Source organism: Limulus polyphemus, unplaced genomic scaffold (genome assembly GCF_000517525.1).
Source record: "Limulus polyphemus unplaced genomic scaffold, Limulus_polyphemus-2.1.2 Scaffold4361, whole genome shotgun sequence".
Taxonomy (NCBI): domain Eukaryota; kingdom Metazoa; phylum Arthropoda; class Merostomata; order Xiphosura; family Limulidae; genus Limulus; species Limulus polyphemus.
This window is the reverse complement of record NW_013669971.1, coordinates 30,252-43,339: the sequence shown is the minus strand read 5'-3', so window position 1 is coordinate 43,339 and position 13,088 is coordinate 30,252. Positions and strand designations below refer to the sequence as shown.

Genomic DNA, 13,088 nt, shown 5'->3' with positions numbered 1-13,088 from the left:
TATAGGTGTGGACAGGTCTCCCTAAAATACACTAGAATAGGAAGTTAAAAAAATGCCTTAGAAACTGTGTACAAGTTGACCGACTGAGGCTCAAACGTACATGTGGGAGAGGGAGTCTCAAGAGTTTGATGAAATAAATACTTGAAAAAGAAATCGAAGTGCCATTGACAACATTGAATTTGGTGAGCCAGAAGTCTCTAAGATTGATACAACTTTTCAGGTACAATTAATATATACAGTGAAACAAGGAGGAATTGCTCATAGTAGATGTTGACGGGGACCTGTCCACAGATAGCTTAAAGGAACTTGGTTACTTAAACACTTCATAATCACCCATATCTTTGATTTGATCAACATAGTCTTAATTCAAATTGTAGAGGGATATCAAGATGTGATGTGAAAATTAAACACATGGGTTATCTAGCTTTCAGGAAATTCATACTATATAGGTCAGGCGTACACTATTACCGCTCCATGCCAAAACCTGGATTTAATTCTATTTCATATCAGACTCATATTCTTCTTCACTTCATTTTGCTGGAGCTCGAACAGTATAAGTTTGTGAAATTTCATTTTGCAACAGACATGAGATCGGTAAAACACATCTTTTTTACTGAATTTCTTTAGATGAACTTTGTTTTTGAAATTATTTCTTTCCTGCCTACCTATATTAATGAGCTAATATCATGGAAAACCTATCCTACCATGACTGTAAAAGATTCACCATTTCTGGTGGAAATATTCATGAATTCCCAGCAGAAGTATTTCTGGATCTGCTTTTAATGGAAACTAAGGGCAGTGGATCCTCAAGTTGTCATAGATACGTCGCCTGCCTGACAACAATGTCAACTAGGAACAATGTCAGAATGTACAGTTAACAAAGCTTGAGGAATGTAAGCACTTAATATTTTTGTATTCACCCTGTACACATTGCCATGTTACATTGCATATTTTAAATAATTAAAAATATGCCATTTCTTTTTATTCAAGAAGCCAATGTCGTTTTTAACAATTTCTTTTTCATATACTCTCAATCCTGAAAGAGACCTGCAACAAGTCGTATCCCAGCTGCTATAAGTCCACGCACACAAAAATCAGTGGCAAAGGCTGTTCATGCATTCCAGTCAAAAAGTACTTAAAATAATCAAGAATAATCTCTAACTTTATACGTGGCTTGTGTCGAGTATAATGTTAGAGATTCTTCTTGATTATCTATCTATATACCACTAAAACTCTGAGATTGTTTGTGTGTTTGCTTGTCTGTAATTAAATACAGCAAAAACGGCGCACAATACCGCCATATTTATAATGAAATGAGAATAGAAACAGCATAAAACAAGTTTCGTTAAAATCAGGCCAAGGGTTACCGATTTAGCCCCGTTTTGCGGGTCACTTTTCTTACATTCTATTATTATAAAACTTCGTCTATACAACAATATATGCACAACAGAAATTAAATGATGAGATGAAAATGTGTTATAACGGCGCATAGAAAGATGGACCTACAATATTATTGACTATTTGCAAATAGTAACTATGAAGACGAGGTAATAAAATAAAAATCAAGTCGAGAACAACAACAAAATTTTATAAACGAAAACCTCTCGCCGAGCATTGGCTATTATGTTATTTCCTTGTCAATGTTCTCATCTTCATTAAAAGGTGCAGGATGACAACAATCAAATATCTTTTCTTGAATTATGAATAACACGAATGGATTGAAATATTTAATTAAGTTATCTCAAAATAAACCTTCATTTCGGTGCAACATTGAAATTAGCTTGAATTCTTCATAACCTCTGAATAGTGGTTGATCTAACGGTTCACGGTGGTCTAGTTACTTCCTAAGGTAACCCTAAACAATGAATAATTTCAAACGTTTTTTCGAATAGCTGTTGGCTCACATTTAGCTAAGAAACGTCGTCATCAACTATTAATCGAAAAGAACTCAGGGATACCGAAGAAACAACTGTACTAATTTTATGTACTGGGTATAAACTCAAGCGTCAGAAATTTCTAGTAAATAAAAGGACCTCTGTAATTAATGCAACCAATAAAAGCTAAACAATCAATCCTTTTGCTTTCCAAAGATGACAACAAAAAGTAGCCTGACAAACCAAACGTAATAGAAGAAGGAGGCGGCTATATTCAACCCAATTCTTTATCACGTCTCGTCAAAGTTGCCATTTGTAGAAAACTTAATGAAACTGAACGTCTCGAGGCCCTCACATCAAAAAGAAAGAAAGAAAAACAAAGAATTCTATAATATTTGCTGGAAAGAACATCTCGAAACTGAATAAACACGTTGAAAATGGTAATTTAAACCTTACTCAAAAATCTCAAGCGACAGACAAGACTGTAAACAAAGCTGTCAGTGATTCATCAACTATGCATCAGGACGTAATAGGAAAAACAAACAAACTAACAATGCAACTAGCACCGTGACAATGATCTGAAAAAGAACGCTACTAACAGAGAATAGTATAGGTCACTACATATCGAAATTACCAAAATTAGTTATTAGATTATGAAGTAGCAGGCACAATTTTTATGTTTTGTAGGCTTTGAGAAATTTAACTCTTTAAATGCCAAAGTCGGAAGTTGGCCTGTCATCTTATACTACAAATACATTATTTTAGTAGATTCTTGTTTAAAATGTCACTTTGAAGTGAGTCAAAAAGCTGAGATTGCTCCAAGTTGGTCATGAACTATGGCTAGAGCTTGAAAAAACCTATCCAGATTTTCACTCATGTGGAGAGTCATCAGACAAATAAAAATCCAGCCAGTCACAATTTGTTCTTGAGGATTATCTTCAAGCAGCTCAAAGTGTGGTTAGTAGAATCATCAATGGATTGTAGAACACTTAAAATCCAATAACACAGTTGCTGAGATACCTGGACGGGGTAGACCATATTCCACAACAGAAGCAAACATCTGTTATATTTTGATTCAGGCTATCTGTATTGCGATTTGCCCATTTTTATTTGTAACTTTTTACTTGACAGGAGTTTTCAAGTCGATATGGGTTTGACCCTGTCCTGTTCTTTCACACAGGAACTATGAGTCTTTCAGGACTGTGTCTTGAGAGTCACACTTTTCAGTATTAAGATCAATGCTTTCACTGAACAACTTCCTTCTACTGTTGCTAACAGCTTCCATGTCGACGGCTTTTACATATCTTGTTGGTCATCGAATATGAGACTTATTGAGCAATAGCTTCAGACTGCTCTCACTCTCTTGTTGGGGTGGACCAGGGGAAATAGATTCACTTAAGATATCCTCTAAAACCGTTTGCATACATTTTTTTTCTTCCGATCTGGTTTGCATCCTGATCCAGAGCTCTTTCTTGGTGGTAAGGTTTTTTCAGTGTAGCTGAGACTAAGTTTCTGGGACTTATCTTTGACTGCAAGCTTACATTTATTCCTCATATTAATTAACTTCATGTAAAGTGTACACTGGTACTGAACATCAAGGAAGCTGTCTTGTCTATAATTTCATACTCTTGCTTATTTTTTAGTTTCTGCAAGTCTTAGTAACTGTTTTAACATTTTCACAATTCCAACTGACTTTACATAGCCATTTAATTCTGCACTCTTACTAATATCTATTTGATATTTTTTGAAAAGTAATCTTTTATGTTTTACATTACATTCTCAAAAAATGAAAGATAAAAATATGGTTCTTTTAGAACTTTAAATTTTCTCAAAATATATTCATTAAAGTGTTTACTGGCATATAGTGGGCTTTTTCGGAACATCTAACATAGAATTTATGTAAATTTATCCTTAATCTTAAATTATCTGCTCCATCAATAAAGAATTCACCACAATTTCCACATTCTAAAACATATATTACGTTCTGAGAATTGCAAGACTCATATTTATATCAACAGTATACCTACTGTCTTTGAAATGTTCCCCATTGTTCCATGACCCACTCACTTGCTGCAAATATGGCTCCAGTTGATAGACAACATTCACCAATGGTACCTTCACATTCACTTCATCTACAGGTGGTTTTAACCAGAGCTAGGTTTGACACACTCTTGCTGGTGTAATTTCTTGGAGTCCTGTTTGTACAGATCACCCAACCCAGTCTGGATTCACCCGATGCCAAACCACAATGACAGTTCTCAGTTCGTGCTTCCCTAACATCAAAGTAGAAGAACTGGATGAACTATCTTGGATGTACCAGATTCTGGAAGTTATCTTTCCCAAGTCTGTGTCAGAAAAGAAAAAATTTATAGACCTTTGCAACATCAGCAAAAGCCTTGTATCCAGGAGAAGATTTCTTCTAGATTTGACAACTCTCTTAGACAAACTATTCCATTGGCAGCTGACTCCCCCTTTTGTTTCTAAGTCATTTGAGTTGTGAAAATTTTCATTTCATCAAACACGAAGCCTTTTTAAATTTAACAATACAAAAGTTCGAGTATAGAACAATACATGATTCAGTAGTTATAGCAAACTCTACAATAACAATATGCTGTGATCATGGCATCAACATATTCTCCTACCTATCCACTCTGTGGTATATTCAGGCGAACTGAGTATCTTTCCATGCAATTGGATAGATCTGATAAATAAAAGGAGATTCACTCAAGATATCAATTACGGAATACTAATAAATTCCTTACTACCTGAGTCAACGTTGAAACAAGTAACGATACTGGATACATGTATAAAACAAAATAAACATTCTTATTAAAATATAGCACAGCGTGTGTACTTGCAGTATATTTACAAGCATTAGATGATTACTTTTACTGGATTTTCTCTCAGATCAAATCATATACCAGGCTGATAAATACAGGGTTTCTTAGATTCGAAAAACTTTGAATGTACCCAGTACAAGACGCACTACACATGATTGGTCATTCTCATTACACAAAGTTAGGGGCATAACCTGAACAATAACTGAAAGATAGTGCTGTCGATATTTTACCCAAGGTTGCATTAAGTCCACGGGAGGTTACAGGTATTGCAGACCATGAGAATATGAAAGGAACAAGAGTAACTTGAAATAAGATCAACTTAACGGTTTTCTTTACCACGTGTTATGCGAAGCCTGCACATATTCCGGACAAAAAATGAATTCAGGGCAAATATAAAATTAAAGAAGATAGCAACTCATCTTATATTCATATAGTACACCAGTTCTTTCTTATCTTAGCTTCCAGTAACTCAGCACCTATTAACGACGAGAAGAAATACAAATCACACATTATGCTTCACGCTTGATAAATCTGTATCGGTTTTAAAAACTATTTACAAATTTGTTCAATGTACTGTGGGTCACACGGAAGCTGGTGAAAAAACCCAGAAAGAAATAAAAGGAACTGCAAGTTGTTTAAAATGGTAAAAAACATATATATATATACATGTAACGGATTATGTAATTTATTTACAAATATCACTTAAAGATATCCGCGACTCAAGATGGATTTATAATTCCAACTCGTTGTATTACAATTCCTTGTTTATAATGGTTTTTTTATCATCCTTACTGAACGATATTCTTATACAAAAATTTAAAAATTACATTTTTTAACAAGTTAATTTTTTTATAGATTAAGGTTTGTTTTTTTGTAATTAAGCATAAAGTTACACAATGGGCTATCTGTGCTCTGCCCACCACGAGTATCGAAACCCGGTTTCTAGCGGTGTAAGTCCGCAGGCATACCGCTGTGCCTCTAGATGGCTGTAGATTAAGGATTTAAAAATTATATTAACATCCGTTATAGGAATTTGTCTTAATTTCTTTGAACTTTCTTTTAAGCTCTTTTCTCATGTTAGCTCTAAGTACATCCAGTGTTTTTAAAAAAACCAGTGTTTTACTAAAGCTGCTAGTAAACATTGATGAAAATTCGTAGAATTCTAAGAATGGCCTGAGAGCGGATGAGAAACTTCCTCGACAAAAGCCTAACTTCCCGCTAGGGGTTAACTTCACATTTATCGATAGTACACACATCCTGTAGATTGCTGGGTATGCCAGAAGCCTCATAGTTGTAGTTTAGCGAAGAAGAACAACAACCTATTGTTCCTGTATATATTAGTAGAAACCAGAGTAGACTAGTACTCACTATCTTGGATATGAAACAGAAAATGAAAATATCAGTTGTTGATGCCGGTGGCTATGGTTCGCCAGAACTACTTATAAAACAGTTTTAGACTGTGAGAATTCTAGCAATTATTACAGATAGAGAAAACAATATAGGGAGCCGATAATACATCATAGTTACATGATTTTTTTTTCTTACGCACATCAGACAATATTTACATGGAATATAAGTCAACGAGGCTTAGTCAAAGATATTAAGTCTATTGAAATGCGGAAAAAACGGTACAGACAAGAAAACTGTAAACATAAAATTTACAGAGCTAATTAAATAAGAATAAACGGAGGAAAAAAAGATTAAAAACGACTGATAAAAACCTTTTATTGAAAAAGTATATAAAAAAAGAAGATTCTATGATGATTTGCACAATATCTTCGAAATAACTAGTTTATATGCAAAACAATTAATTATATGGTCTGCAGCAATAAGCCACTATGTTTTCCATTCTGCGCCGTTTAACGCTTGCTGTGATTCCTGGGGTTTCCGGTTTAGTTCTGGTCTTTGTGGCGCCACGATTGGTGTCAAGCGATCTCTCGGAAATGTTCATAACATGTTTTCATCATAATGATTACTCTGGTTTCGAAAGTTTTTTTTTTGTCACTTAGCTTTGCCTAAGTTGAAGTAGTACATATTTTCTGTATAATAAATACAAGAGTTCGTTGTGATTATGCGAATCTAACTTTATTTTAAATACATAAAGATCTGATACACATTTTATACTATTCATAGTATGCAAAAAATTATGTTTAAATTTTGCAAACTTTCAATATGTTTTGTATATGTTTTAAAAATTCAGTATAAATATATATAAATTTCACATATGTTTATTTTTTAATTATTAATTTATAAAATAAACTGATGAGTAGTTTGCCAAGTTATGTATTCTGATGACTTAAGTGTTTGTTCCAAAAATCATACCGTCGAAAAAATTGCTTAACAAATTATTAAGCCTTCTGATTTAGGACATGAGAAAAGTTATGATATGTTGTCTGAAGAAACGTGAACTCTTTTAGGATCTAAAATAGGCTAGAACACTACAATAAATGGTCACTATGCGTGACTATTACTTAAACTAACTATGCTGCTTTAATTGTAAGCATTACTAATGAAGTTTGGTTTGGCTGGACTAGAACATACTCAAAAATTTAAATGATCGTACGTTACAGTTGTCTTATCATATTTCATTTGGCGTTCAGCGTAACTATGACGACGTAGAAGTATTACGAAAATAGTCTATCAGTAGCAGCCTACAACAAACGGAACATATTGATATTTGATCAATATATTCTGTTAACAGGAAACCCGTAAGAATGATAAATTAAATTTGGCAACAGTATTATTGTTCATGTAATTGTTTAAAAAATATGGTAAGTATAAACTTCTTGGTGCTAATTATTTCTTAAAACATTTTAATTTAGTAAATAGTACGTACGGCTATAGGCCTATTTCAATAATATTTGCGGCATGAGAAACTTGACAACATGAGCCGACCAGGTTAGGAAGCATAAATTTCCACACGATACCATAAGCCTAAAGCCATTATTCCTCACGACGATTCCAACAAATATATGGAAACGAAATAATTAGTTTCACTCAACTATTTCTAACAACAAAAGAAAGTATTCTGTACATATAGCGTATAATGTCGATACGTCAGATATCTAAGTTAGTCAGAAGATAGCAATTAACACTCTTACAAATATTTTTTTACAGAAAACTGCTATTGATAATTTATTTTGTGAAGAAAAGTGCAATTTCATTATTGATTTTCCGTAAACGTATTTTGTATTCTAATTTTGTGTTCATTTAATCTCAGCTACGCTATCAAAGTAGATATTTTAAATATTGCTACGTTATGATTAACGAGCATGAAGCTTTAACCTTTAGGAACTAGAGGGAGTTTGTATTTTAATATAAGAACTCTTAACAATATTCAATTTCCATGCAATTTCCAGATTACGGAGTCAACCTGTATACTGATCTTTGGTATTATTAGAAGCATCACCCTAGAAAATGGGGTAATAAAAATAATTTTGTAAACTTTTAAAGGTGTCAGAGATTACTTTAGACAAATAATAGAGGTTTTCCCGAACGATCTACAAGAGTGTTATTTAAAACTGTTGAATGAAGTTATGAATATCATTTACTTGTGTTTCTAGAACTCATCAATTTCACAATTTGATGTCATGTGGAATATGAAGTGTGCTTTACTATTAGTCCTTGTTTTCTTCGAAAATTATCTCCTGAGTAAATATTAATTAGGAAATCAAATACATAGACATAGTAAGGAAACCAAAGCAGGTCATTAAATTTAACACCATAAGAAAAGGAAAGCGTATAAACAGCGCTTCCAAATCTATGGATGTATGTATATATATATGTCGTGTTTAACAGTTGGTTATTTATGCGTTATGCACCTTAATACTATTATGTGTTTTTCTTGTGTATGTATCTCACTTGTATATTATACTTCGAAAAGCTTTGTTGGTTCCTACGCCTTAGAGACGGTGCATTCTTTAAATAATTAACAAGTAAAAACAGTAATGACATACGTATGTATGTTAAAATGTTATAGTCCTTTTGTTGCTGACGCATTTGACGTGATACTGGAAGTAAATGTGTGTGTATATATATATATGTAACTCTGTAGAAGCAGATCAGTTCCTACTGCGTGATTCTGAACTTGGTGAATTTTGCAACAGTGAAATACACATGTTTGGAGTTAAAAATAAACTAATCTTATAGATGTAGCTGCGCTGAAAAAGGATATTACACTTTAGCTGAAATAACTTATATACTTCTTGTATTAGAAGTATGGGTGTAAAATAATTGCTAACTTATGTTTCTACAGTGCAATATTAAATCTTCGATTTTTTTGTTGTTGCATACACATAGTGAATTACCCAGGATTGTGATATAAAATGCTATCAGATAAATGGTTTCGATGTTTCGTATTATTATTGTTTCTACAGAAAGCACGTTTTGTTCCTTGCTATTTTAAAATATGTGCATCTTTATCATCAGTTTAAGTATCTGAGGATGCATTTATCTTTTCGTCGTCAATAGAATAAAAAGTTATACGAGATTGTTTGTTTTTAAGTTCCATCAAGGTGTATATTTAGTCGAGAATGTTGTCCTTGTGAAATATAATCCCTTCTTTGAGAAAATCCTTGAGTTGTGGTAATTTGAAAAAATAAAATATACTGTAATGTGTTCAATTTCATTACAAACATTTCTAAATATTTTATTGTGTATATGTGTATGTCTATTTGATTATTACTTTTAATCTACTTCTTATAGAAGACCATATTCCTAGTTGAAGCTATGATGATTCCTTTTGTTTTATACTTTTTGTTTCTTTGTTGTAAAACCTCTACTCAATTATAAAATCTTATCCTCGAAATAGTATGAGCATTAAGTATTTTACCAAGAGATGAAAATAGACCCACAATTTTCCATGCCATATACTCGGATATATTTCAGAAATATGCACCCTTTATTTTTCTTCAATTGATTTCGATAAATTTAATTTGGGAGAACTAATTCATTGTTATTTCAGTAATTAAAACTAATTGTCTATGCTTCATTAAATTTGAATGTTTTATGCGTCTTTCATTCGATAAATGTTTAAACTATGGAACTGTGTCTTAATGAAATACATATTAAAAATGCCCCCCCCCCCAGTGGCACAGAGGTATGTCTGCGGACTTACAACGCTAGAAACCAGGTTTCGATACCCGTAGTGGGCAGAGCACAGATAGCCCATCGTGTAGCTTTGTGCGTAACTACAAACAATACATATTAAGAATGCGAATATTGAAGCTAAAAATATATATGAAGCCCATTTTATCACTTGTTTCACCACTTGTCCCGAAATTATGAGTAAGAGTAAATAAGTCATACGCGATGTTCACTCCAGCCAATTTGATAAGACAGCCCATAATGGACGTGTAACGATGATAGTCGATATGCCATTAAAAAGAACAATGTACAATTTGTTTTATTAGTCTTGCCAACAAAAGAGAATGAAGGATGTTGAATGAGCAGTAGAAATAGAGAAAGAACAGTTAATCCTCAGGACAGATACAGTTTGGTAAGTTTTTCGTAGGATTGGCTTTAGTAGCAGGATCATCTGGCAGCGAGGACATGACATAAAGGTTTAAAAATGTTCTGCAGGCGATTAAGTGTTTTGTTGGGTGGCAAACAAGAAGAAAGAGAAGGCCTCGTAAGATGACATTACGAGTCCGGAAACAGTGTGAATATATCTAATTCGAAAATTTCTGAGATGTAATAAAATCTGTGGAAAAAGACGCGGCCATAAAGTACTTGATTTGGACTAGTGCAGACGCAAAGATCCAGGCACTGTGACTAAGCTAGACAAGGTCAAATGAAGTCTTTTCAGGAATACAGAAGGAGAGGTGGATTTAAACCCCAGGAAGTTCCGGTCAGTCGTCGGCAAGTGGAGTTGAGAGAAGACTTTGTGTTCGACAGCTGCAAGGTGGACTTTCCAGGTAAGTTGTTTGTCAAATATTAAAGTCGTTGACTATATATTATATGTGATTGTGTGAAAGTGCCTTTTCGTGATATTACTCTAATTGTTGTTATGTTGCTCCGACTGACTTGCTTCTTTTATTCTTTGTTCAAATGAAAAGTTCATATAGTATTTCTTGTTTTGTGCCTAATAGTCTTTGCTGTATCAATAAAAGTGTGTAGTTGTCTGTTGGAAAATAGTTTCTATATCAAATACAATTTGGTTTTATTGTTTTCTTGATTCGCTGTTTTTAATTACATATAAATGGTTGAATATTTACACTTCAAAACTGCTTAGCAACCATAATTATACATGTTGAGACGAACGCACATAGGCTGTTTACTTATGCAATTTAAACTATATTCATCACCTGTAATTAAAAATTGATACTGCAAGTGAAGTATTAGTATCAGTGTATCTTAACTGGATAAGCTATTCACTTATTATATACGGAAAAATGAATTATATACCAATTAGAGAAAAATATGGACTAGTTATTGGTCAAGTTCACGAGAATAAACATTATACCATAAATATCTTATCACGAATCGTTACCATAACAATTTTGTTGCTACTTACTTACAAAAACGTATTGTTGTTTTACACTTGCAACAACACAAAGACCATTCAGTGAGGCACTGTCTATACTATCTTTCTCTAATTTGGAAAAAAAAAAATGTCCCCGATGGGACAGCGATAGGTTTATAGAATTACAACGCTAAAATCCGTGGTCCGATTCCCCACAGTGGAGAAAGCAAATCCCAATGTAGCTTTGCTATAAAATAAACAATTTGGGGGAAAATGAGCTTTTGTTTTCCAGTTGATAGTTAGGCGGCTTTCCCACTTAAAGAGTTATAGGAATGAAGGCGAATTTTGCCTGCCTTCACATGTAGCGAGACATTAATGCTGTAAAATATATCTTAAAAATCTGCCTGGTTTTATTAGTTTATTTCATCATTACTAGAAGGTGGACTACTCAAACTGGAGGCTGGAGAGCTGACACTTGACCTGTCCTTCACTTCTAACTTATTTTCACTGCAGTTTTTTCTGGTGATTATTTCCTCTGATTTGACACTACTAAATTGTAAATAGCCACTACTGGTGCTTTTGGTTTCATATTCGGCCGAATGGTCAGTATTCCTGTAAGATTCCACATGGTCACTAGAAGTTGGAGCTTGAGCCATCTGATTGGTCTTTGTTTCTGACTGAAGCTTCTGTTCTTGATATTCAAGGACGTCTGAAAGTATTCTGATATAACGGATTGCCAGACGGAGAATTTCATTTTTACTTAGTTTTTTGTCTGGTGGATGAGTTGGCACTAGCCTACGTAGATCAGCAAAGGCACCGTTAACGTTCTGTTGCCGCCACCTTTCGCGATTGTTCGTAAAGGTTCGGCGGTTTAGCTTACGGGAGTTTCCTCCCTCATTCGTTGGAAGCTCTTCTTCCGATGAAAATCTTCGCCTTAGAACGCGCCGTGGGACAAATTCTAGTGCCACCTGCTGACTCGTGGACACGTCAACTGGAAGGATTGATCCAGTGACAGTTGATGAGAGGCTGAAATGTGGCTTAGATGGAACAGACAAGGGCGAGACCCAAACCCAGGCAGGCGTAGTGTCACAGGACGACGTCACGTGCGAGTAGAAAACGTCGTCTGTCTCAGCTTCCTGGTGGTCATCCCCGCTACTGGAGAATAGAGAGCAAGGAGAGGTACTATCCGATGGCCGTTCATTCTCCGATTCAGAATCATCCAGTCTGGGACTAGTCAATCTTGAATTTTCAATATGCTGTGTGAAACGGTCCGTGTCGCCTTCCATTACGAGGTTTCTTAAGATGTGAAGACCTAGATAAAAAAAAAAAACATCTAATGTAGAAAACCAAACATTACTAGCTATTATACTGGTGTATATTATTGTTTTTCAGAGAGAGAAAACGTTTTCTTTAATATTCTAATATGTCTTGTAACGCTGTTCTTTTACATTGTCTGTTATAACTTCTATTAGTAATACAAGGATCACTTTCAAATATTGCTCTGTGATACATGACTAGATTAATTAGTTTAAGGAGCTCCCAAGTTTTGTTCTGGTTCAACAAAAGTTCTTATGCTAGCGGACGTTAAACTAAACTAATAAGGAATAATTTTTTGTAGAATCAACTATTAAGTGTTCAATCGAGAGGTAACGTATTTTTCGGAATATAAGACGCACCCTTATTTTGAAGACAAAGTTTTTGGGAAAAAAAGTTACAGTCGCATATGAAAGATTTTTATTGAACAAAAATTCAATTTGATACTTTAAAAATTAGTATATATTGTTCTAAACACAAAAGAGCTCAAACATCAAAATAAGAAAATACCGTAAAGGTTTACTGTTATTTGGTTTGGTTCAAAACCTACAAAATCTTCATTGCTTTCACTGTAATTTATTTTTTATTATTTAGGGA

The 13,088-nt window shown here is 33.9% G+C and overlaps 1 protein-coding gene across 1 annotated transcript in view; it reads right to left on the bottom strand.

Moving 5' to 3' along the window:
* Positions 1–10,857: 10,857 nt before the first annotated feature.
* Positions 10,858–13,088, bottom strand: part of LOC106471036 — a 14,290-nt gene continuing 12,059 nt past the window's right edge. Inside the window, exon 2 of the mRNA XM_013931621.2 lies at positions 10,858–12,489. Coding sequence (XP_013787075.1) covers positions 11,591–12,463 — 873 coding nt within the window. The 5' untranslated portion in view covers positions 12,464–12,489 and the 3' untranslated portion in view covers positions 10,858–11,590. The remainder of the gene's footprint in view (positions 12,490–13,088) is intronic.